This window comes from Tachypleus tridentatus, chromosome 11 (assembly GCF_004210375.1).
Source record: "Tachypleus tridentatus isolate NWPU-2018 chromosome 11, ASM421037v1, whole genome shotgun sequence".
Lineage (NCBI taxonomy): Eukaryota > Metazoa > Arthropoda > Merostomata > Xiphosura > Limulidae > Tachypleus > Tachypleus tridentatus.
In genome coordinates, this window is record NC_134835.1 from 8,711,791 (window position 1) to 8,739,003 (window position 27,213).

General features: G+C 34.5%; 1 protein-coding gene across 6 annotated transcripts in view; it reads left to right on the forward strand.

Moving 5' to 3' along the window:
* Positions 1–6,094: 6,094 nt before the first annotated feature.
* LOC143231660 (synaptogenesis protein syg-2-like) overlaps positions 6,095–27,213 on the forward strand; it is a 243,938-nt gene continuing 222,819 nt past the window's right edge. For 5 of the 6 annotated variants that reach the window (XR_013017101.1, XM_076466227.1, XM_076466226.1 and 2 more), the window contains exon 1: positions 6,095–6,437. Coding sequence is in view for 4 of the 6 variants with exons in the window: in XM_076466227.1 (XP_076322342.1) it covers positions 6,350–6,437 (88 nt within the window). In the remaining 2 variants the exon portion in view is untranslated. Of the gene's footprint in view, positions 6,438–14,762; positions 14,898–27,213 lie in introns of all 6 variants that reach the window. The other variant, XM_076466229.1, reaches the window with a different exon arrangement.

The window sequence follows — 27,213 nt, forward strand, 5'->3', positions numbered from 1 at the left end:
CATCTTGATTATTGTAAGGGACAAGTTATACATTTTTTTTTTTATTCTTGATTATTGTAAGGGACAAGTTATACATTTTTTTATTCTTGATTATTGCAAGAGACAAGTTATACATTTTTCTTTTATTCTTGATTATTGTAAGGGACATGTTATACATTTTTTTTATTCTTGATTATTGCAAGGGACAAGTTATACATTTTTCTTTTATTCTTGATTATTGTAAGGGACAAGTTATACATGTTTTTTATTCTTGATTATTTCAAGGGACAAGTTATACATTTTTCTTTTATTCTTGATTATTGTAAGGGACATGCTATACATTTTTTTTATTCTTGGTTATTGCAAGGGACAAGTTATACATTTTTCTTTTATTCTTGATTATTGTAAGGGACAAGTTATACATTTTTTTTATTCTTGATTATTGCAAGGAACAAGTTATACATTTTTCTTTTATTCTTGATTATTGTAAGGGACATGTTATACATTTTTCTTTTATTCTTGATTATTGTAAGGGACAAGTTATACATTTTTTCTTCTTGATTATTGTAAGGAAAAAGATATACATTTTTTTCTTCTTGATTATTGTAAGGGATAAGTTATACATTTTTTTTATTCTTGATTATTGTAAGGGACAAGTTATACATTTTTTCTTCTTGATTATTGTAAGGAAAAAGATATACATTTTTTTCTTCTTGATTATTGAAGGGACAAGCTATATATTTTTTATCTCGATTATTGTAAGGGACAAGCTATTTCTTCTTCTGGATTATGTATGCATAAACGACTCGTTTGGGTTGAGAAAATACTTTACGTAGAAGAGCAAACAACGTTTCGACCTTCTTCGGTCATCGTCAGGTTCACAAAGAAAGAAAGAGGTAACTGACCGGAAGCTGACCATATGTTTGGAAGGGGTTGTGTAACTGAGTGTCGGAATGTAGAGGGCGGTGTTAGATGTTTGAATATATAATTATATTATATTATATTTAATATAGGTATAAAGGTATTTAAGTGTTTTCAATGGTTATGTTGTGTTTATTTGACTTGCAGTGTTCGAAAACGTGTGAAGGTGACTTTTTATGTTCTTTGAATCTGGTTTCCATTTTTCTACTTGTTTCTCCAATATAGAAGTCGTGGCAGTTATCACATTGTATTTTATAAACAATGTTGGTGTGGTGTTTGCCAGTGTAGTTTTGACATAGTATGGACCTCAGACCAACACCACACCAACATTGTTTATAAAACTCAGTGATGTCGAGAAAACCCACTGTACTGCTGCGTCACTGAGCCGCGAGGCTTATCTTATTGTCCTCCACCCAAGTGCCATGAACGGATTATTAGGTTCCTTGCTATTAAAAAGTTCACCGGTGGGACAGCGGTTAGTTTCGGACATACAACGCCAAAATTCGGGATTCGATTCCCTGTGGTGAACACATTAGAAAATCCAATGCGGTTTTGATCTAAAACAAGCAGACAAACAATTATCGAAAACAAAAAAAACAATTCTGAGAAAAATACAGAAGTATGACATTTGTATTCGATTTATTTAAATCATTTACCGCTGTTAATACTGTTTACAGTGTTATTACACTTTCAAGAAATAGATACAGATGTCATTAAGACACACTTTACTTTCAGTTTCGTCACATCAAGTGAAAATTCTTTTGTGTTGTTTATTTTTCAGGTGAGGGAAGCCATTATACACACATAGTCTGTACAAAAATGAAGTTCAAAAAGCAGATAATTCCAGTGCTGTTAACGATGGTCTTGTTTAACAAATTACGGTGTACAAAATCTCCTAATTATTTCTTGTCCTTAATATACTGTGAGATGAAGAAACCGTTTAACTTGTTTTTTTTTCTTTTGGAAAAGTTCTAGCACATGCGATCTTCACCGCTCGTGGAAGACTTTTTTAATTTCTTGAAGATCTATCTTTAGTTGTGAACGTGATTTACTGACTTTAGGCCTATTATAGCTTCTAGTCTCTCGAAAGATTCGTTAAAAGAAATCCGTTATTCCATTCGTCAGAACGACTTGGTCTTAGGCTTGTGTATCATAGAAAATGTTCTGATAAGACCACACATAAAGCGAGATAATTTGCAGGTGACACTGATGAAACATGGTCAAACATGCACACATGTGTCACGCGCACACACACATATGTATGAAATACGGCTATAGTAGAAAGATACAAAACAGACAATTTTCAATTTTTCAGGTTCATTCGGTGTTGAAGAAACAATATTAGTGTTTTTCGATGACATTCGATAACATGTTTCTCAAACAAGGTGTTTTCTCCCATAGGATTAATTACCTCATTCTTAATGCTTGATGAGTCAATAAATGAGTCACAGTTATAAGTCACCTAACGAATAGCGTGTGAGACTACGAAACATCGTATCGTGCGCCACACTTTGAGTCTAGTGGTGTGTTATAAGGGTGACTGTCAAATCACGCTATTAGATCAAACAGTAATGACATAAGACTTGGTGGTAGTTTTTGCTCCATTATTACCAGTAGAGGAATGAATGTAATGTAGAAACATTAAAATGTAACAGGTTTATTGAATTCTGTTTGGAGCTACACGAGGGATATCTGCACGAGCCATAGCTAATTTTGAAATGATAGACTATAAGAAAGGAAGCTAGTCAGCATCACTCATCGTACACTTCTGGGGCTACCTTTTATCAACGAAAAGTGAGAAAGACCGTCACATTATAACGCTGCCTCTTCTGAAAGATAGAGTACATTCTACAGTATTCGAACACGCTGAGCGAAGTCGAGTATTCTAAGCCCCCAGGTCATCCCGCACGTGTAAAAAGTTACGTACTGTGAACACTGTGTATGATTTTATGAAAAACGAAATTCCGGTCAGTTACCTCTTTTTTTTCTTTGTGAACCTGACGATGACCGTAAAAGATCGAAACGTTGATTGCTCTTCTACGTAAAATATTTTCTACCCAGCGAGCCGTTTTTACATATATAATTATTTCTCTAAAAGTGGGTTATCTCGCCATCGCTGATTAAAAACAGACTTTAATGATAAGTTAGCAAACAATGATTTATAAGCACAATAAAGTGATTTATTTTGGGGGGAATATACTAAAGATATACTACAAATACACTAAAAAATACGAAAAAGACAATCCAATATTCTGTCGAAAAATGCAGTGTGTTGAGACAAAAATAAACCAGTTATAAATCATTGTTTTTAATTATTTTTATTATATTAGCAAAATGTACTTCCTTACTCAAGTAAGAACAGATTTATTTCGCCTTACTGCATCAAGTAAGAACAGACTTACTTAACCCAACTGTATAAAGAACAGACCTAGTTAATCGTACTATATGAACTAAGAACAGATTTAGTTAAGCTTCACTACATAAAGTAAGAACTGACTTTGTTAGGCCTTACTGAACACAGTTCTTATTTAACAAGTCTTTGGTCTTTTCAAACAGAATTATATTTGTTTAGAGGTTGAATTTGAAAGAAAAAAACATTAATATGTAACTAACAAACAAATTAATTGATATTAGCTAAAGATATTTTAGCCAATTGCACCAATGAAAGATTGATTTTAACTCCTGATAGCTGGGAGAAATATTGATAATAATATGTATATGAAAGAAGATATAAACACGTTTTGTTTCGTATCTACTTTGTTGTTTTCAGAATTGTTTCGTATTAATTGAAGTTACAATATATTTCGTATAATAGTTATGTGGGTTTGTCACTAACCGACCAATAACGTCTTTGAATGGTCCTCCGCTGGTACACAGGTAACTCTATGGATTTACAACGCTAAAATCAGGGGTTCTATTTCCCTCGGTTTAGAGAGCAGATAGCCCGATGTTGCTGTGCTAAATGAAAAACACACTTCTTTGAATGATTGTATAATAATATAATCGGTATTCTTGATGAAAGCACAGTGCAAATGGCGTAGATCTCAGCACCTAGGTTCTTTGAAAGAACGGTTTTGCACATTCCATATAACGTTATTTTTCTTTACGTTTCGTTCCAGGGACTCAACGTTTAAAACCAGTGTTTGAAAACATTTCATTAAAAAAAAACGTATTTTTCTTACGTGATCTTTCACTTCAATCTTCAATCACAAGGTGTGAATGCAATCGCTCTGGTTAAAGAAACCCTTCAGATCGATGCGGAATAGTATAGATTTCGAATACTATAAAAGATAGTCGCTTTGTTTAATAGTTCATTTAGACGCCGAGAAGAGGATTTTGTGAAAATAGCGCGCATTCATAAGCCATCGCTTCGAAGGTTTATCTTCCAGAAGTGTCCTACCAGCAATAAGAGAAAAGGAATTTCACCAACTTGACTACTTTTATTGTGTCTTTCCTGTCACTGTCGTTAACGAAGCTACCCTTCACATGAGTTTCTCAAGCATACAGAACGCAAGTAACAATAAACACTGCAACGTTATTAGCTCGAGGTAGTATTTGATCAATACAGACAACAAAATAAACGAAAGATATATTTGCACTTCTGCCGTCAACATTTCCCGAGAGTTTCTCTGAATACCAACGTTGTGGATGGATTATTGTTGTACGTCAATGATGGGGTTTCTATTCATCGTACAATGGTGTACGCTTTGCTGCAATAATCTGTGAATCACCTTCGGGAAATAAAAACAAAACTTCACTCGGTAAGGAGTCAGAAACTTAAGTGAATGTTGTATTTCACGAATTTATAAAAAAAAGAACTCCGCGTTAGGCTTGTAATATAAAGCAAAATTTTGCGGTTAAATCACTAATATGGTTTAATGTTTTTCGACTCAAGTACTGTTTTTATAAAGTTTATGGCAAATACTTGTATCCAGTTTTCGATTATTCGTATTATCTCCATCAAAGAAATGGTTTAAGTTAACTGAACTCAGACAAAAACACAAAATGGGAATAGTTAATAATTTGTTTCCAGAAATGTATCTCCAGACGACTGGTATGGGTATTAACACTTTTACTAATAAAGCAGAGAACAACGTTTCGATCTTATGAGGTCATCTTCAGGTTAACAAAGAGAGTTTGAAACATTGTTTTCTGCTTTATTAGTAAAAGTGTTAATATCCGTACCAGTCGTTCTGATGTACATTTTTACTTTAAGTGGGTTTACAGTAATGAAGAATTATTTCCAGAAAGCACAACAGTTATAAGGCAAGACCGAACATTTGAGGACTAAATCTCAGAGATCGTGTCTGTGTGGGGAACTTTTAATTACAGAAAATACATTTAACACTGTTAATGGGATATCATTTGAAGCTAGTATGCATTAATCAGAACATGTTAAATTATTAATACATGCTTTTGTGCAGGTTATATTTATGTTATAGACGAACAAGTTTACCCTATTTTGGTGTTTTGAGGTAAGCGCTGAGAAAATACTTTTAGCATTGAAATTACAACAACGCCAGCGTATGAAATTAACATAATATATGATAATATATATAGCACGTAACAGCTTGTGATTCAAAGTAATATGTGAAGCAAATTATAACAGGTACAACCTGATGACGTCAGAGAACACGTGAAAAAACAAACTTTATAATTAATTCATTAAATTGTATACACGTGCGTTCTTTAATATTTTTATTTTTCCAGCAGAAAATAATTTATGAAATGCGCCAGTGCAAACACTGGTCTCTAACTGCGAAAACAAACTGCTGCTTACGTAAACTGTTTGTTTGATTAACCTTTCTGATACATGCACAAGTTCACGAATGTTAATGAGCCGTATACTCTCCGGGAAGGTGAAACATGTTGTTATTATGATGAAGTTTTCTGATAAAATAACAATATATTTTTTTTAATATTTAACTAGAAATTTGCCGAGAACTTAGCAGTACCCGTACCTCATTTTTGTTATAAAATCTTTAACGGTAATTCGACGTTAGTATGTGTTTTATTCTCGTGTTTATTGGTGCTTTGATTATCATTCTGTACAATATATATCATCATGTTGTTTGCCTGAAATTCGTAACCGCCACTTGCGCGACTTTTATCCATTAGATGTCGCTGCACGTTCGTCACTTGGCATATAGCCAGTAACAAATAGAAGCAGAGAGCTAACAGAAGTTTTAGTAGACGCGGCTCAGCTCGAAGTGCACATAGTTCGTTTGTTAGATTTCAGTTTTTTAGAAACAGAAGAAAAACGTCAGTTAAAAATATCTGATCTGTTAATTTTTTTATCCGAACCTTGACCATTAAGAAGAAAATAGTCTTTGTATGCTATAGTTTGTATTTTCCATAAATTCATATGTGCAAAAATTGTAAAATAAGAGCTTTGAATTGCGAGGTATTTAGCGCTACGAATAAAAAGAAACATTGAAATCACCTTACAATGTCGAGAAGAGATATAGGACGGGCTATTCTATGGTTGGTGGTTGCGTTTATGTGGCGACTAATCTTATGTAAGACAGACGTAGAGTGTAAGTAGGTCTTTTCATATGTAAAATTAAAATTAAAATTTTTAAATACAATAACAGCGTGATACTAATACAATGATGTCTCTGTACACAAGTCTGTTAAAACATATTTATAATTTGATTTATTAACTGGAGATGATATATTAAGAGAATTGAAAATTGGAGAAATTACAATATGGTATAAAGCGCAGATAAATGGAGTCATACAATGGTAGATACAGCTATTTATTTCTAAACTGTAAAGGGATACCCATTTGAAACTTGAAAACTAAGAAAAACTTTGAAACGGGAGAAGATAGTATTACTGAAGTTATATCAGGTCAGAGATATCTTTGGTTCAGCTACCTAAATATATACATATATATACAACTCTATAACTCTGACGCTGGAGAAGTGCTGAGTAGAAAAACAAACAACTTGATATTGTTTATGACTGTTAGTAGTCCTGGAAACTGTTCAAGATTATTAATAGTCCTGGAAACTGTTCCTCACACTTATTAGTCCTAGAAAATATTCATGCTTGTTAGTAGTCCTGGAAACTGTTCCTCACACTTATTAGTAGTCCTCGAAAATGTTCATGATTGTTAATTGTCCTGGAAACTGTTCCTCAGTAACATTAATGCTCGAAAATAATCATGGTTGCTAGTACTGAAAACTGTTCATGATTGTTAGTATACATTTAAAACGTATCTACACTACTGTCTGTTATCTTGTGTTAAACAAGTTGCTCTGTTGTTCGGTAAACAGATATTTAATTTTGTAATATTCTTTCAGTGCGTGATTGCACGTGTTTATTTTGAATAACAATTTTCCCGTACAGTCTAGTTGCCAGAGACGTTCCTGAAAGATTTGAGAATTGTATTCAGTTCAAAATGGCGGTTATTTGCATAAATTCATTACATCTGTTACAAAATGTTATCTTATATCAACCTCACCTTTATTATATTTATTTTATGATATGCCATCTTTTATTTAATTAATTATTAAGATGAAGTTTTGATAACTTTATTTATTTAGTTATTAAGATAGTGAATAGACAAATAAATAGAAGTTAATCAGGTGGAACTCGTAAACCGTGTCCAGAAATAGCCACAACTTTTCTTCCATGTTTTCTTGGCTTTTCCTTCATCTTTGTCTGAGAGATATTTCAGATTCCAACCTCCTGTTTTTTGTGATTGAGTTTCGATAACATAGAATCAATTTGGAAAAGCAAAAAAAAAAGTGTGTGGTGAACAGTAATAATGTTTTAAAAGAATTTTGCCTTTTTCAAACGCCTGTGGTTAACCAATTGTATTTTTTTATCTCTTTAAGGATATATAAAACACGCACTTCTCGCGGCATTGAAGTTATTAATAAATATTCTTGGTTATAAAGGACATAAATGTTTGAAAATCGTTAACAAGGATTAACTCAGTCGAGTACTTGGAAATTTAATTTCTCATTAGAACTATATTTTTAACATAATGCCAAGCAAGCCTCAACCTAAAATAAGTTTCGACTGTTTAGCAATGAAAGCAGTTAGAATTTATAGTTTGTTCAATTTATCTTGATATCTAGTTTCTGTTCCTTTGTTTAGTTTCTTAGTTTCAGCTCAAAGCCACACGAGGACCGATCTAACCCTGAGTTTTAGCGCTGGTAGTTCGTAACCTTGCCTCAAAACACTCTTTTCCATGATTTCTGTTTAAAATAGCCATTGGAGTTATTATGTTTTTTCACTTCATGAAACTTGTAGTGACTTCAATCTGAAGCATTTGTTACAGTTAATATTTAAAATAGTTTTGCAGAGCATAATCAGAGCGTGCATGCATGCTCGAGGGATAATAAAAAGATGGTTTTATGTCACAACAAATTCTCATTAACATCTTTGACATTTTAGAAGAAAATAAATTTATTAGAACGTACTTACCACTTCATGTGGCTAATGAGGTTCTTTTATGGATTCACTCACTGTGTCTCCCTGTATATTTGTAACCGTTGGTTTGCACTCACTGTATATCTCCTGCCGTCAGTTTGTACTCACTGTGTTCCCCTGTATATCTCCTGCCGTCAGGTTGTACTCGCTGTGTCTCCCTGTATATCTCCTGCCGTCAGTTTGTACTCACTGTGTCTCCCTGTATATCTCCTGCCGTCAGGTTGTACTCGCTATGTTCCCCTGTATATTCATATTTATATTGTCAATCCGTCTGTTGTATGTCAACAGTAATGGTATGATTCTATTTAATTTAATGATGTGTGTTTTAATAGCTCTGCAGTGTCAGGTATGTGTTGTGTATGTATGTTGAGTTTGTTTGCTTGCTTTTTCACATGTGTTAAGAGCTACTCTAGTGTGTTGTTTTATGTATCTGTAACATTAGTTTGCCAACGTGTTAAATACCTTTCTGTGTATACCAGTCTCTTGTTTAGCTATCTAACCCTGTGCTTGTTACACTACGTACTTTGGTATTGTGGTTCTACTTTGATATTTATTCATTATTCTCTGTCTCTATAGGTGACTTTTAATCTCGTTTTATTCTCACATATTTAACGTGTTTTGTTTCGATCCCAGCGTGTTTAAAGTGTGACTGATGTCAGTAAGTTTGCTTCAATATTTTTCATCTGTTTAAGTTTCTACGAGTTATATTTCTGCATAGATTATTTTAGCCTTTACTGGAAGATACTTTATATAAATCTATTTTACTACAAGCCTTTCTTTTGTTTAAGTTAATTATAATTTATGACTAAATGTATTCTGACCACAAGTATGTTTTGGAATCTCTCGGTCTCTCTAGGGTTTCATGACATATTTTCGCTTTCTCTCTCTCCAAATATTCAGCCTGTTTATTTACCTGAACTATCTTGCCGGTCTCTCGCTGTACCTGTACTCTTGTGTATGGTTTATTTATTTGTTTATTTCTGATTGTTTTTATTCTATATTTCTGTCAACAGTTATATGTACCTGTACCTGTACTCTTGTGTATGGTTTATTTATTTGTTTATTTCTGATTGTTTTTTATTCTATATTTCTGTCAACAGTTATATGTACCTGTACCTGTACTCTTGTGTATGGTTTATTTATTTGTTTATTTTTTTTTTATTCTGATTGTTTTTATTTCTGATTCTATATTTCTGTCAACAGTTATATGTACCTGTACCTGTACTCTTGTGTATGGTTTATTTATTTGTTTATTTCTGATTGTTTTTATTCTATATTTCTGTCAACAGTTATATGTACCTGTACCTGTACTCTTGTGTATGGTTTATTTATTTGTTTATTTCTGATTGTTTTTATTCTATATTTCTGTCAACAGTTATATGTACCTGTACCTGTACTCTTGTGTATGGTTTATTTATTTGTTTATTTCTGATTGTTTTTATTCTATATTTCTGTCAACAGTTATATGTTGTAATATACTCTGTGTTTCAATCTTTCTGCATCACTAATCTCTCCTTTGCCCACTTCGTTTCTGTTTCTCATTATTTTGAAGTTCGTGTGCCTATAATTGTGTTTAGTTATTTGTTCGTTGTTCTTATGCAGGTCTATCCTTATAATTTAATATAAACGTCTTTATTTATACCTTTAGGTTATTTAGTTAGTTAAGTTCATCATTTCTATTTTGATGTTATGTCTGTGTGTTTTCTTTTAGTGAAGCCACATTAGGCTATCTGCTGAGTTCATTGAAGGAATTGAACCCATGATTCGAGCGTCAAAAATCTGTATACTTATCGCTGTACTAGTGGGAAACTTATTTTTTTACGTTATGCGTGTACAGCACTTATTTCTATTTGCATATTTTGTGTATTTCTTTTGGGAATTTTTTTTTCTTAGTGGCCTTCGAGTTTTGACTATCTAGCTTTGTCTGTTTGTAGTTCTCTGACCAACAAGGTAGATCTGAGTTTCTGCTCTTTGACTGTCTACCACTATCTATTTGATTGAAGTTATCTGAATATCTAGGTTTATCTGTGTGTTTACTGCTCTTTGACTGTCCAACCTTGTCTATTTGTTTGAAGTTATCTGAATATTTAGGTTTATCTGTGTATTACTGCTCTTTGACTGTGCTGTTTATTTGTTTGAAGTTATCTGAATATCTCGGTTTATCTGTGTGTCTACTGCTCTTTGATTGTCCAACCTTGTCTATTTGTTTGAAAGTATCTGAATATCTCGGTTTATCTGTGTGTTTCCGCTCTTTGACAGTCCAACCTTGTTTATTTGTTTGAAATTATCTGAATATCTCGGTTTATCTGTGTGTTTCCGCTCTTTGACAGTCCAACCTTGTTTATTTGTTTGAAATTATCTGAATATCTCGGTTTATCTGTGTGTTTCCGCTCTTTGACAGTCCAACCTTGTTTATTTGTTTGAAGTTCTGTGAATATGTAGGTTAATCTGTGTGTTTTTGTTTCTTGACTGTCTAACACTGTCTATCTGAATATCTAAATTTATCTGTGTTTATTGATCTTCGACTGTCCAAACTTTGTTTATTTGTTTGAAGTTATCTGAATATCTAGGTTTATCTGTGTGTTTACTGCTCTTTGACTGTACAACCTTGTTTATTTGTTTGAAGTTATCTGAATATCTAGGTTTATCTGTGTGTTTACTGCTCTTTGACTGTACAACCTTGTTTATTTGTTTGAAGTTATCTGAATATCTAGGTTTATCTGTATGTTTTTGCGCTTTGAATGCCCAACCTTGTCTATTTATTTGCAGTTATCTGAATATGTAATTTTATGTGTGTTTCCGCTCTTTGACTGTCCATGTTTGTCTAGTTGTTTGCAGTTATCTTAATATCTAGATATTATCTGAAGATCTATAAGTTATCTGAATATCTAGGTTTATCTGTATGTTTACTCCTCTTGACTGTCCAACGTTGTCTCTTTGTTTGCAGTTTTCTGAATATGTAGGATTATATTTGTGTTTCCGCTCTTTGACTGACTAACATTGTCTTTTTGTTTTCAGTTCTCTGAATATCATGGTTTATCTGTGTGTTTAGTGCTCTTTGACTGTCTAACATTGTCTATTTTTTTGCAGTTATCTTAATATCTAGGTTTATCTGTGTGTTTACTGCATTTCGACTGTCCAACCTTGTCTATTTGTTTAATTTATCTGAATATCTAGATTTATCTGTGTGTTTACTGCTCTTTGACTGTCCAACCTTGTCTATTTGTTTGCAGTTATCTGAATATCTAGGTTTATCAAGGTGTTTCCGTTCTTTGACTGTCAAACATTGTCTATTTGTTTTCAGTTCTTTAAATATTTCTGTTTATCTGTGTGTTTAGTCCTCTTTGACTGTCTAACATTGTATATTTTTTTGCAGTTATCTTAATATCTAGGTTTATCTGTGGGTTTACTGCTCTTTGACTGTCTAACATTGTCTATTTTTTTGCAGTTATCTTAATATCTAGGTTTATCTGTGGGTTTACTGCTCTTTGACTGTCCAACTTTGTCTATTTGTTTTCAGTTCTCTGAATATCACGGTTTATCTGTGTGTTTAGTGCTCTTTGACTGTCTAACATTGTCTATTTGTTTGCAGTTATCTCACTATCTAGGTTTATCTTTGTGTTTACTGCTCTTTGACTGTCCAACCTTGTCTATTTGTTTGCAGTTCTCTGAATATCTAGGTTTACCTGCGTTTTTACTACTCTTTGACTCCCAAACGCTGTTTATTTGTTTGAAGTTATCTGAATATTTAGGTTTATCTGTGTATTACTGCTCTTTGACTGTCCAACGCTGTTTATTTGTTTGAAGTTATCTGAATATCTAGGTTTATCTAGGTGTTTCCATTGTTTCACTGCCTAACATTGTCTTTTTTTTTTTTTTTCAGTTCTCTGAACATCTCGGTTTATGTCTGTTTAGTGCTTTTTTACTGTCGAACATTGTCTATTTGTTTAAAGATATCTGATTATCTAGGTTTATATGTGTGTTTACTGTTCGTTGACTTCCAACGTTGTCTATTTGTTTGAAGTTCTTTGAAAATGTAGGTTTATCTGTGTGTTTACTATATTTTGGCCGTCCAACCTTGTCTATTTGTTTGCAGTTCTTTTAATATCTCGGTTCATCTGTATGTTTAGTGCTTTTTGACTGTCGAACATTGTCTATTTGTTTGAACTTCACTAAATATGTAGGTTTATCTGTATGTTTATTGCTCTTTGACTGTCCAACCTTGTCTATTTGTTTGCAGTTTTGAGAATATGTAGGTTTATCTGTGTGTTTTCGCTCTTTGACTGTCCAACCTTGTCTATTTGTTAGCAGTTGTTTTGAACATCTAGGATTATTTGTGTGTTTCCGCTCTTTGACTGTCTAACATTGACTGTTTGTTTTCAGGTCTCTGAATATCCAGGTTTATCTGTGTGTTTACTGCTCTTTTACTTTCCAACCTTGTTTATTTGTTTGAAGTTATCTGAATATCTAGGTTTATCTGTGTGTTTTTGCTCTTTGACTGTCCAACGTTGTCTATTTGTTTGATGTTATCTGAATATCTAGATTTGCTTCTTTACTTAAATTGTGTATTTCTATTTAAATCTTTTTTTTTTCGATTGTTATATTTTTTATTTTTTTTATTCTTTATTTGGGTGATGTTGAACTGTAAACATATGCTTTGGTTTCACGGCTACTTGTTTTTGGTAAGGTTTTCTTCACAACCCTGAAAGCTCAAGTGAATTTGATTCACTAGTGTTGAATGTAATATGAAATAGCTAACTGTGTTAGTTTCTGGGAGTTATAAACAATATGAATAATCGTAAGACAATTTGTTCAATAAGTAGCCTTATTGTGATGTTCAGCTAAAGAATGTTCAGTTCAAGTTGGTCCTCTCGAGCTGTTACGTCTGCCAGTTTGGAAAAAGTTGAACCATCTTTTAATTGTCTAATTTGTAACCCGTAATTTAAAAGTAATTGATTTTGCTTCTTTGAAATTTAATCATTTTAATTGTCTCGAGTGATGTTGTGATCTTTTTTTGTGTTTTTAATTTGTTTACCTAGTACTTAGATAAGCTACTTTAAAACCCACAAATGAAACAATGCGTTATAATTAAAATATTTATTGAAACCGATCAACGGTTGTAAAAGTCACTCCACGCGTTTCAAAGTGGTTTCACGTTGTCTTTAGCTTATGTCGAGTGACTTTCAAAATCATTGATCGGTTTCAATGAAGACTGTGTATTATTAGACATTGTACGTGTATGAATTTTAATAATTTAAATATATACTGAAGTTCCTCGAATTCTAACCTCATATCATATTTTATCATCCATTAACGTGCACAGCCTGAACAAACTACGCAAATATTAAACGTTAAGAAATCAAGAAAGTTTATGAAAGAGATTTTTTTTGAAAGACATGCCGCTAAAGTGTATGTAATTAACCAGGAATAACTTACAAAGCAATAACTGGCTATCATTATATGTATTAAATCAGAAAGAAACTTATTTTTCTTAGAAAGTCCTGAAGCTACGCATATCAAAATAAACGCTTGCTTTTCTAAACACAAGTAACATGATTCTATAGAGATTGACAATACATGAAAGTTGAAAGTTACTTACCGTTAAAAAATAATTTTGTAGCGAACTTCATTAAAATGAAACCTTGAATAAAACAACGAACGTAAACGCAATTTTATTTTATTCAGGTCTATTATTAGACCTGAATTATTAAACAAGAATATGGAACTTACGTTATCTTTATCGCTCACTTCAACACTTGGAACACTGTTGTTAAAAAAAAAAATGATTCGCCAGCTATTATCTTAGAACAATTACAGCCAGTCTGACAGGACCCTTGCACTTTGTCAGACATGCTTTCTGGATAAATATATTTTACACAAATCTGACAAATTGATTCCGAAACTGACACGTTATTAAAGATTATTTGATAGTTTACTTTGATGTTAAATTAAGCGTTCCAATCCATTTTATTAATTTCTTGGTATTAATGAAACTTACGTATTTGTATTTGTTAATACCTTATTCCAGTACTTGATTAAGAATATGAAACCAAGTTAAGTAGTAATAGATTGTATTATTTAGACCACTGAAATGTGGCCTAATGGTACTGAATTAGTACTTTGTATGTATGTTTTTCTTATACCAAAGACACATCGGGCTAATTGCTGTATCCATGGAGAGGAATCGAAACTCTGATTTTAGTGTTGTGAACCCGTAGATTTACCGATGAACTGTGTGTAAAAGCGTTTGAAATTATATTTGTCATAACAAGTTAGTAGTAGACCTATTATATTTTTAAACCAAATATTCCTAATCTAGTCCCTTAGAGATTTCCATAATTTAAAAGAGTGTATAATAATAACCACACTGTATTTGCCATATCCGTTGCCGACGACGCGTTTTGCTCAATCCACAGCTCATAAAGTTCGACTGAAATACAACAAAAGCAGCAGTGGACGGAACATTATTGATAAAGTCAATCGATACAATAACAACGTTTAGGTCATTGATGTGGCTCCGCGAAGAAAGTGAATGAGTAAAGTCAGTTAAGGTAAGCAGTTTCGAATTATAATTAGTCGCGTAACAGATGGTTTAAGACGTTTCGCTTTCCGACATGTGAACCACTCTAACTTGAGAGAGGTTATTATGTATATGTGTAGATTTTATTTCAAATATGAGGTGGGTATCTATGATCAAATTATATTTTCGTGTTTCTTATATGACCACTAAGGCGACAGAGTTGTGAAGAAAATTTATGATAATGAAAGAAATATATATTGAGAACTATAAAAAAATGTTTTTGTATGCTAAACCAGTAGTATTTCATCGTATCATGTCGCAATGGACGATGTTTTTCAAGTGCATGTTTGATTTCTCGGAATTTCCTGAGCATTGTAGTCCTCGTAAAGAGTAGACTCGTGGAAAAATGAAAAGCGCTATTTACTGTTAAGTCAAAAGTTACAACATTTAAAAGAAAATAATGTTCATTTTCATCATGGAGAGGTCGCACCGCATTCCAAGCCAACTCAAAGGTACACCATTATCTACAAAGCGAAGGCTAAGATTACTAAAATGAAACCTTTGACCTCCTAAAGTTATTGTGAGGAAACTAAACACATCTTTTGGTAGCGTTAAAAAGGTAATGGAGGTTCACGTGCTTCCAAAAAACACATCCATGACGGTCTACGAAACTGACCCACAATATTTTTATGACAACACTTACCTCTCAAGCCCGTCCCAAGAACCAGCTTCGATGGTTGTAGTTTTGGTTTCGTTTTTTTGCTTTTTGTGCAAAATGAATCTCTGCTAGTTTTTAATTTGATTAGAGGAATCGGAGCTAGTTAACGTCAACTCTTGGTCTATAATTTTATCATTGAAGAGAGGAATTGACCGTATCATTATATCTCGATAGAACTGTAAGACGGAGAGCTTCGATCCCGATCGATCAAGCTGCTGATCAAGTCGAGGGTCATGATTCTTATGACCCTTTCATGATAATGAAAATTTCAATTTTGATCAATAATGATTAACTACGATTATTATAATAATTACGATCCACGTTATTAATTAAGAAGCTATTAAATCCAATACATGTCCTGGATCCGGAACACCGTTCTTATAAAAGTATAATTAACCGTCAGTAAAAAGCTTGACATTCGTAGATGTCTGTTTCCCACTGTACATCTTAGAAATGTAATACGATTTATAAACTCTTAAAAACAAAACAAAACAACTCTTACGCTTCGGTCTGTTTCTGACTCTACACACAAAACTCATTACAAGTTTAAGTTTGGAGTTTTTATTTTTATATAAGCGTACCAGTACTATTAATATTATTATTTTTACCATATTATATCTTTGTCCAGGTGATGTACCTACTTTAACGAATTAAACATCAATGTAATAATAACAATCCACAATAACTGATGTGGAAAATGATCAAATGAGTTTTTGTTTAGCATTATTTAAAGTACCTTAAATAGTTTACTAGCCTTACATTCACCCTAAACTAGGTTAAACGTGTTAAACAATCAAAACTTTGCATATGGTAAATTGAATTTTAGAATACATAAACTACTATTTTCCTTAAAGATAAATGGGTTGTCTGAAAGGAGTGATTGGTATTATTACAGAAAACAAAACTTCGCATTTTGCCAATTGTTGGCGTGACGAACTCACTCTGATGCTGTTGTTTGTATGTTTGTATGTTTGTTTGTTTTTTTCACAAAGAAGCTGTTATTGTTTCTTATAGCTTGTATAACCACGACAGATTTCACACGTTTCATTCCTTAATAAGTATTGAAAGATTCTGGAAACGTTCTTGTTGATTTGTATTAATCTAATAACAATAGATTGAAAACTTGTACGTTTTGTAACCGTTATATATATATAATTACAAAATAACAATACGTTACGTTATAAACATAGCGGGCCCGGCATGGCCAGGTGGGTTAAGGCGCTTGACTCGTAATCCAAGGGTCGCGAGTTAGAATCCCCGCCGCACCAAACATGCTCGCACTTTCAGCCGTGGGGATGTTACAAGGTAAACGGTCAATCTCACCATTCGTTGATAAAAGAGTAGCCCAAGAGTTGGCGGTGGGTGGTGATAACTAGCTGCCTTCCCTCTAGTCTTACACTGTTAAATTAGGGACGGCTAGAACAGATAGCCCCCTCGTGTAGCTTTGCGCGAAATTAAAAAAAAACACAACAATAAACATGGCTTCATACACCCGTGTATTTCAAATAATGGTAAATCTATTTAAGGAGATTTGTGGGAAAAATGAATTGTTATTTCGAATAATTAAAAATATTTTTTTAAATTTTGCTGAAAGGATCAAACCTTTGGCTGTAAAACTATTGAAAACAAATGTTCTTTCATTTTATAAAATTCTTGCGAAGAACTAAATTAGGGATATTTGCGCAGAACCATCTCTAGGTTTTGATTGATAGACTGGACAACATTAGTAAAAAACACCCACAGCCAGCTCCTGGGGACAAGTATTGTATTCCCCAATAGTTGGATTTAGTCATCATTTTGCAGAGGACCTTCGACCCCAAAGCGACTTTTTTTAAAGCAGTCATGTGTTCGTATACTTTCATAAAGCAAGGTCACGTCGGGCTATCTACTGTGTCCACCGAGAGAAATCGAATATCTGATTTTAAATCTGTAAATTCGTTGAGTTACCTCTGTTCCAGTGGGGGACAACGGTTGAAGAATGTTTATCACAGCTGACAAAAGCGAATACAAGTCATGTGTGAATCTACTGGCTCATACAATATCGTTTTGCGTTCTCTAACATTGGAAGCAACTCCCGCCACCCTTATGTCGTTCGTTGGGTTATTTTTCAAGCAATATTAACTCTGATCCTATACCTGCCACCGAGAAGGAACTCGCTGTTCTGGATCGGTAAATGTAGTGTGAAGATTTTTCGTTCTTTTTTTCTAAAAGCTGCGTAGCCAAACAACTACGATTAATAATCTGTCTCAAGAGTCTAAGATTCCACACCAATTTACGCCTAAATATTTCAGGAATTTTTGTGACAAATAATTTTGTCCTCAACGTGAGCATAATTAATTTTCATTAAATTCGAAGGAAAAATAGCTTTATTAACAACAAACTTTAGTTAGATATTTTATCTTTTACCTATTTAAGGTATCTACGTATTTATGGTGTTACGTTTGTATTTTATAACATCGAAATTACCCGAAAAATATCTAGATATTAATTTTTGTATTTTTCTGGTTAACAACGAAGACATATGGTCCTATACATATGTAACACTAAAAATTATTTTTCGATACTCGTAGTGGACAGAGCACAAATAGCCCATTATGTTGCTCTGTGCTTAACTTTACGCTCGACATAGCCAGGTGGGTTAAGGCGTTTGACTCGTAATCTGAGCTAATGATGACTAGCTGCCTTTCCTCTAGTCTTACACTGCTAAATTAGGGACGGCTATCGCATATAGACCTCGAGTAGGTTTGCGCGAGATTAAAAACAAAACAAAACATTTTTACACAAATAAATAAACAATCGTGTATAAATATACTACTGAAATGGTACTTAGCAAATAGATTGTAAGCCTAAACATTTTCGTACGATTTGCTTTTGTGTGCGGTTTCAGAAATCGAATTTTTTTTTTAAAATAGGTCACAGTTAAATTTGGTAATCTTTTGACGCTTTTACTATTAAAGTTTGGTATAAAGTAAAACATCTTTCGAGGAAAGTACGGTAAAAATATTTAATTATTACTCGTGTTTAGTGTAAGTTCAGAGAATATGTCCTTATGAAGCTTTTTACATTAGACAGTACTTCCTTGGAAAAACACACATAAATCATATTATTATATAGTCTGCATGAATAGCTTATTATAAAACTTTTTTTACCCCATCATACATCACCACTGGCAAGTGTGATTATTTATGGACGGACCCTTACACACATTAGTTTCCATAACAACAGTGGACTGTCTTGCAAGAGTTTAAAAGAGCGACATGCAGTCGAAGAGAGTTTGGGTAACTTGTTATTTCTTCTCTTTTGGAGGGGTTTTTCATGTACTTTAACGAAGTAAGAACAGAAAGTGAGTGAATAAGAATGTGGTGTTTTTCATTTAAAATTAAATAAGCAATATTCTAGTCAAAAGGAAAAACCTGGTATCACTGAAACAGATTAAGGAAGAACCTGGTATCACTGAAACAGGTAAAGGAAGAACCTGGTATCACTAAAACAGGTAAAGGAAGAACCTGGTATCACTAAAACAGGTAAAGGAAGAACCTGGTATCACTGAAACAGATTAAGGAAGAACCTGGTATCACTAAAACAGGTAAAGGAAGAACCTGGTATCACTAAAACAGGTAAAGGAAGAACCTGGTATCACTGTAACAGGTAAAGGAAGAACCTGGTGTCACCGTAACAGGTAAAGGAAGAACCTGGTGTCACCGTAACAGGTAAAGGAAGTAACTTGGTGTCACCGTAACAGGTAAAGGAAGTAACTTGGTGTCACCGTAACAGGTAAAGGAAGTAACTTGGTGTCACCGTAACCGGTAAAGGAAGTAACTTGATGTCACCGTAACGGGTAAAGGAAGTAACTTGGTGTCACCGTAACGGGTAAAGGAAGTAACTTGGTGTCACCGTAACGGGTAAAGGAAGTAACTTGGTGTCACCGTAACCGGTAAAGGAAGTAACTTGGTGTCACCGTAACCGGTAAAGGAAGTAACTTGGTGTCACCGTAACCGGTAAAGGAAGTAACTTGGTGTCACCGTAACGGGTAAAGGAAGTAACTTGGTGTCACCGTAACGGGTAAAGGAAGTAACTTGGTATCACCGTAACGGGTAAAGGAAGTAACTTGGTGTCACCGTAACCGGTAAAGGAAGTAACTTGGTGTCACCGTAGCCGGTAAAGGAAGTAACTTGGTGTCACCGTAACCGGTAAAGGAAGTAACTTGCGTCACCGTAACCGGTAAAGGAAGTAACTTGGTGTCACCGTAACCGGTAAAGGAAGTAACTTGTGTCACCGTAACCGGTAAAGGAAGTAACTTGGTGTCACCGTAACCGGTAAAGGAAGTAACTTGGTGTCACCGTAACCGGTAAAGGAAGTAACTTGGTGTCACCGTAACGGGTAAAGGAAGTAACTTGGTGTCACCGTAACCGGTAAAGGAAGTAACTTGGTGTCACCGTAACGGGTAAAGGAAGTAACTTGGTGTCACCGTAACGGGTAAAGGAAGTAACTTGGTGTCACCGTAACGGGTAAAGGAAGTAACTTCGTATTGTTTCCACACGACGTTTATTATATATATTAGAATATGTATAAGCACGACTAGTTTAAATTCTTGTTATTCACGACAATTATAACTGATTATTGGCTTAAATGTAGTTTGAAAAATATTTTAAATTATTTTCGGTAATGAAAACCACAAATACACTGTACATTTCCTTTGTACTATATATTTGTTTTTCACTTTGTTGCGTGTGACAGCGTTTTGTCATCCAGAAATATGAAGGGAAGTGTAAATGTGATTTGTTATCTGTTGAAAACATACGAGTTCAAGAGCGAGGCTAGCTGGAAGTTCTTGGAGTTCAAGAGCGAGGCTAGCTGGAAGTTCTTGGAGTTCAAGAGCGAGGCTAGCTGGAAGTTCTTGGAGTTCAAGAGCTAGGCTAGTTGGAAGTTCTTGGCTCCAAAGTAACGTCTGTTGCACGTGGAACAATGTTGAGGAAGATGTGGAAAAAATTCATTATTTAAATATTTTAAGTGCACGTGTGTCGTTTGTTCGATTACACTGGGGAACACTCATTTTGTTGCATTTAATAAAAAGACCTTTCTAATTTGAGTGTGTTGATTTCAAATCTGAAGTCGGTTTTTGTCTGCAAGCTACAGATTTTATGCAATTTGACATTTTTATTTATTTTTTAATTTTTCGTTATTATAGGAAATTATAGGAATAGCTTATCAATTTGTTTGTGTATTTTATTCAGGTAGGAATTTGCGTTTGTAACATTTGCGTTTATAAACTTAATCTGGACAATCTCGTTTAATGCTCCAGCAGTAATCAGCCATCATACTTTTGTCCCAGCGCCCTTGGTAGCGTTCTTCCATGACCTTTAGGTCTTGGTGGAATCGTTCTCCTTGTTCGTCACTCACAGCCCCCAGGTTGTCAGGGAACTTATCAAGGTGGCTGTTCAAAAATGAAGCTTGATGCTCATGTTGCACCGAGATCACGAAAAGCGAGGAGCATTCTGTTCACAAGTTCACTGTAGTTCTCCGCCTTATTGTTTCCAAGGAAGTTCTGAACGACTGCCACAAAGGATAACCATGCTGCCTTTTCTAAAGCGGTCATCTTAGCAACAAACTGATCATCACGAATTAGGGTTCGAATCTGTGGGCCATCAAACACGCCTGCTTTGATCTTCTCAAATGATAACCCTGGTAAAGCTGTGATGATGTATTGGAAACATTCACCTTCGGTTTCCAGTGCCTTGACAAATTGCTTCATCAAACCTAATTTGATGTGAAGAGGAGGAAAGATGATCTTATCTCTGCTTACAATTGGGTCTTGTATGATATTTGGCATGCCTGCTTCAAGGGTGTCACGAATAGGCCAGTCCTTCTGGACCCAATGTCTGTCTCGTGCTCGGCTGTCCCACATACAGAGGAAACATGGAAACTTGGTGAAACCTTTCTGTTGTCCAAGAAGAAAGTTGACCATCTTTAAGTCTACACAAATGATCCAATTGTGCTCATGATATTTTAATAAGTCCATGACCATTCTCATATCATCATAGTCTTCCCGCAAATGCACTGAGTGACCGACAGGTACTGCTCCATAAACATTCCCATTATGTAAAGAACACACTTTAGACTGCGTTTTGAACTCTCTAAAAAGAGTCTCCATTCAGCAGGACTATAGTAAGGTACACCCAGTTCTTTGAGAAGCCCTTGGATGTCATGGCAGTAAACAAACTGTCTGTCTTCTGAAAAGAAGGTCACTAAAAGCTGGTCACGCTTTCTGAAATATGATACTTTAACAGAGTGATCAACAAGATTTCTGCCTTGTAATCTTGATGCCAAAAGCTCCACTGCTTTCTTTGAAAGACCTAAATCCCGCACTAAATCATTCAGTTCAGCCTGGGGAAGAGGCTTGGGGACGGGGAAACGTTCAATGTCTGAAGAACAATTCTCCGATTGTGTACACTTTTCTGACAATTCACTGTCACAACTGTCTTGTTCGCTTGTATCATGTCCAATGTCTTTATCGTCCAATGAAGGCAAGCCTTTGAAAACTGGAACAGGAACTTCTTCAGAGTGCGGAGCAGGCCGAATAGCTGAGGGAATGTTCGGATACGTAATCTTATGTCGGTTTTTCTTCCCAACACCCGTTGTGTTTACCATGCAGAAATAACAGTCAGTTACATGGTTGGTGGGTTCGCGCCAAATCATTGGAACACCAAAAGGCAGACCATTGCGTTTTCCTTTGGTCCAGTCTCGAAGCATTTCCTCACAATTGTGGCACACAACATGAGGAGCCCATTGCTTGTCTTGATCACCAAGATGAACTTCAAAATATGCCTTGTAGGCACGCTTGACGAACGAGGATATGTTACGTCTCTGACGATTGAGTGTGTGGCATCCACATATGTAGCAGAAGGCATCAGGCTTGTTTCTGCAATGATATCTATTTTTTGGAAGCCATGTTTGATCTGAAACAAAAGAAGAATGATCAAAATATTAGAAGCTATCTATATATATGGACGTGAAAATGCTTATACATGGTTTACGCAAGTTCACATTTGTACAATTTCATTAACCTCAAATTGCATACAAACTAGAGCTTGTAGAGAAAAACTAATTTCAGATTTGAAATCAGCGCCTAAAACTCCTTCAGAATCAGTTAAAATATCCAATGCAACTCAAAGTTACTGAAAAAGTGTTCCCCAGTGTAATATAATGGAGTCACCAAAAGCTTGGCATATAATGATAAAATAGAATAAATAGAAATTTAGCTTCTTTTTGTCGACCGTAGTCAATAACACTATGTTTCATTTTGCGTTATTTAGTGTTATTGTGTATTAAGTGTTTATTTTTTTTCACATCTACATAGGCCACGATGAGAATGACAAATACTGATTCAGTGATTTCTAAAATAGAATAAATAACCAAACACAGCTTTTGTTGATAAACGTTCTCTAGTTTATGCTAAACGCATATGAAAAGCTTAACATTGTGCTGCATTTCTGTCCGGTACACTAACTTAAAACCGTTTGTATCTACGTACTTAAATGTCACATTTATTATTCAGCCCATTGAAGAAGACATCAAAAATACCACTGGAAAATAATTGCAAGTTCCACGAATATATAAACTCGAAGATACAATCTGAACATGAATTACCACGAAACACATTTTTGAGATATTTTAACGTAACTAATGCTGGTAAATATTTATTTCACTAAACTTCCCAGGCGAAGCACACATTTATTTTTCAGTCATCATATTTAAACGGGTTAGGTAGAGGTAATGAATATATAAATATTTTATTTCGTTACACACAGAGCTTGAACTTAGTCCCACAGGTAAATAAAACTACTTTAAAAAATCGTATTTCTCAATTTTCTATATGAAATGTCTTAAACGAAGCGGAATGATAAATGAAACGTTTATCCAGAGGAAACCGCGGTATTAGTATAACGTTAAGAGAAAACAGTTGGAAAAGAACAAGAGTTTGGAATTTGTTTCAAAGGAGAAAATGTTGGGTACAACCTTGATATACGGAAATAATTTAATCTGAATAAGGAAAAAATAATAACTTCTATTAAATATAAGATAAAGTTCGTGAATGTGTTTTATATTTCGAAGAAGAGATGTGACAAGTTAGAGTAGTTTAAAGCAATAATTTTGTAAACTGAATTTTATCTGACGTCAGTTCTTGATAGCAAAACAAAGCAACCTTTAAAATGTCTATATTTTCTATTAATTTTGCGCGAAGCTACACGAGGGATATTTGCGCTAGCCGTCACTAATTTTGCAGTGTAAGACTAGAGGGAAGGCAGCTAGTCATTACCACTCATCGCCAACTTTGGGCTACTCTTTCACCAACGAATAGTGGGATTGACCGTAACATTATAACGCCCTCACGGTTGAATGGGCGAAGATGTTTGGTGCGACTGGGATTCGAACCCGCGACCCTCAGATTACGAGCCGAACGCCTTAACCCACCTGGCCATGCCTGGCCCTTAAAATGTCAATGGAGCATGGACGTATGAGATCATGAGTTTTGTCTACGTCTCCCGCTAGTACGTCGGTAAGTCTACGGGCTTACAACGCTAAAATAAGGGGTTCGTTTCCCCCTCGGAAGACTGAGCAGATAGCCTGATGTAGCTTTGCTATAAGAAAACGTACGAACGTTTTGTCTTTATTGCTAACAGTGTTAATTGACACGGATTTGTTCTAACTGTACCAGATAATGTACAAGACAGACCTTTTATACTTAAAGAAAAAATACTTTGCATATGTGGCCCTTGACTTGGTCTAGAGGTCTACAGAAAACATTCGTGGTTGACTGAATGTAAACGTCGTCAGTAAATAATAGACAGCCCCTAAAAACTGCCCCAACACGTGGTGAATCTACCTCTCACTAATGTTGGAATTTGTTTTCGTTATTCGTTTTCCTCGTGTCTTTTGTTCAACAAATAATAACACAATGCTGTTGTTTCATGAATGTGTGTGTGTGTATGTGGATGGGGGCGAACTGAGAAATAATATGAGAACCGGGTTTTAGTACCCTCATATTTTCTTGACCATTAATCTCGAGTTTCACTTGTCTCAAAGCGTGTAAGGAAATAAAATATGACCCGACTCCTTTCATTTAAATTTCACACACGCATTGACAGGTCCTCATTCTAGAAGTGATTTAAGGCCTGATGCTTCATTCAAAATGGCGCAGTCATGTTTTTCATTTTTCCAGTTATTGCATTGCATGATCATTGCATTGCCGAGAAAAATGGCAGAATTTATGGAAACATTATTGTTTACCACCTACAGATATGAATTAAATGTAAAAGATTGTTTGTTTGTTTTGGATTTCGCACAAAGCTACCCGAGGGCTATCTGCGCTAGCCGTCCCTAATTTAGCAGTGTAAGACTAGAGGGAAGGCAGCTAGTCATCACCCCCCACTGTCAACTCTTGGGCTACTCTTTTACCGACGAATAGTGGGATTGACCGTCACCTTATAACGTCTCCATGGCTGAAAGGGCGAGTACGAAAACTAATGTAAAAATGAATTCATTCTATACAAACATAAATACAGTAATTTATAGATAGTATTCCTACCATACAATTAGTTGTATAATAGATGTCTACTAGTGTTTCCACTTATTATAATTATCCTGTATATAAACTGTGAGTTGGAGAAATTGCAGCTGTCCGTTACATGTTTAACCCTTTAGTATACAGACCATGAACGAACTGTCGTTCGAAATTTACTTGGAGAAAATTATTTGAATAATAATAATATCTCTTCCTCTTTGGTATTAAAATATATTCATTTCTCAAACGTATTCTGTATATTCATACACGAAATTTTGTTTCCTTCAATATTTTGTTATAAGTACGATCAATCATAGCTTGATAAAGCTAGATATATTTATGCATGACGTAAATCAAAATAATCGCATATTAGATAGTGGACACTATATCAAATAGCTCCGTAGGGCTTTTTTGAATAATTATTTGATATAATAGTTTAAACGGTAATCTTTCGTGTAAACGTAGAGTTTTATTCTATCTGCCACAAGATTTAGTAAACGTTTTCGAATGCGTTATATTCTCACTAAAGTAGACAAAAGCTTTATTTATGAAAATGTGACATGTTTCAATTAAGGCTTAGCAAGTAAAGCGCACCTCAAGGCATCGTTTCTAAATAAGTCACTTGAAGTGTCTTTGTAATCTCGTAAGTTTCGTGAATGAAACGTTTTTAAAACTGTATCTCATCACTAGTAATTTCTAAGCATGGGTTTCTTTTCAATTTCGCGCAAAGATACACAAGGTCTAGCCGACTCCAATTTAGCAGCTAGTCATCACCCCAATCCCCGACAATTCTTGAACTACTTTTTAAACAACTAACAGTGGTATTCTCCGTCAAATTATATCGCCCCTACAGCTGAAAGGACGACCATGTATAGTGAGACAGGGACTGATATATTAAGAAAGAGTCTACCGCCCTCACTACCTGGCCAGGGGTGGTTATTGAACCAGATATTCAATTAAGAAATTCTATAATTAAAAAAAAAAAAATTCAGAAAATTTTTAATGGAATGTTGTCAGAAATCTATAATTAAATAAAATAATCACAAACTTGCTGTTAAGGCAACGCTAAATACAAGATATAACATTAGCTTTATCCCTTCTTATCTATAACTGCTGAGCTAAAAACTGATGAACGAAACTAGGCCTACACAAGAACAAAGCTGTAAATCTGAAGCCATAGAATCATTCAATTCGTCCGTAGTTTAAACAGAAATCAGTTCTAACTGACACTTTTGCAAACTATGGATTACTGTTTTAAATCATGTTCATAATTTTAGAATACAAAAAGTATTCATTAAAATATAAAAAAAGATAAGAAAATTTTAAAGAATCTTAAAGAAACCACGTGTTGCTCCATACCGATATTTAAACAGTTAGAAAGCTATTACATTATTATTAGTACATACAATGTTATAAGTCCTATGTTTAGGAAAACAAAACAACATTTTTAGGTTTCTATTTCAAACTCCATGGACGGTAATCTTTGTTGAGCTACCTTATAGTTTTTCTGACAGTCATTGTTACATTGAAGACAGGTCTAGTTGTGTAAAGATCTTAATTTTGTGTGTTTTATACCGTCTGTGCATGACGTGTTGAAATTATACTGGCATCTAAGTTCACAACGATATAGTTGTCTGTACTGCATCAGTAGAAAACGAACTATTTTCTGTAGTCTGCGGATACATGACACGCCAGGTAGACCGCTCGAATCACAAACTGTGGGTCTCGTGTTTGAATCCTGTCAGATACTGTGCTCGCCCCTTCAGTCGTGTCTGTACGTATTTTCTATAACAAAGCCACAATGACGGTCTTTCCTCGGCTTAAACATTCATACCTGATAACCATTTCAACGCCAGAGACAATTGTTGTGTCGAAGGAAACAACCATTGAACCACAAAAGGAAACCCTTTAACAAATATGACGTCAGACGTTGAACTTAAGTTGATGATTTCTAGTGAATCCTTTTTCATTGTACGACCTCCTGCAGTCATACATAATACTAGGGATAAAATCCTTTGTTGATAGGGTAAATTTATGACGTAATTCATGCAGGTGGCGACACCTCTA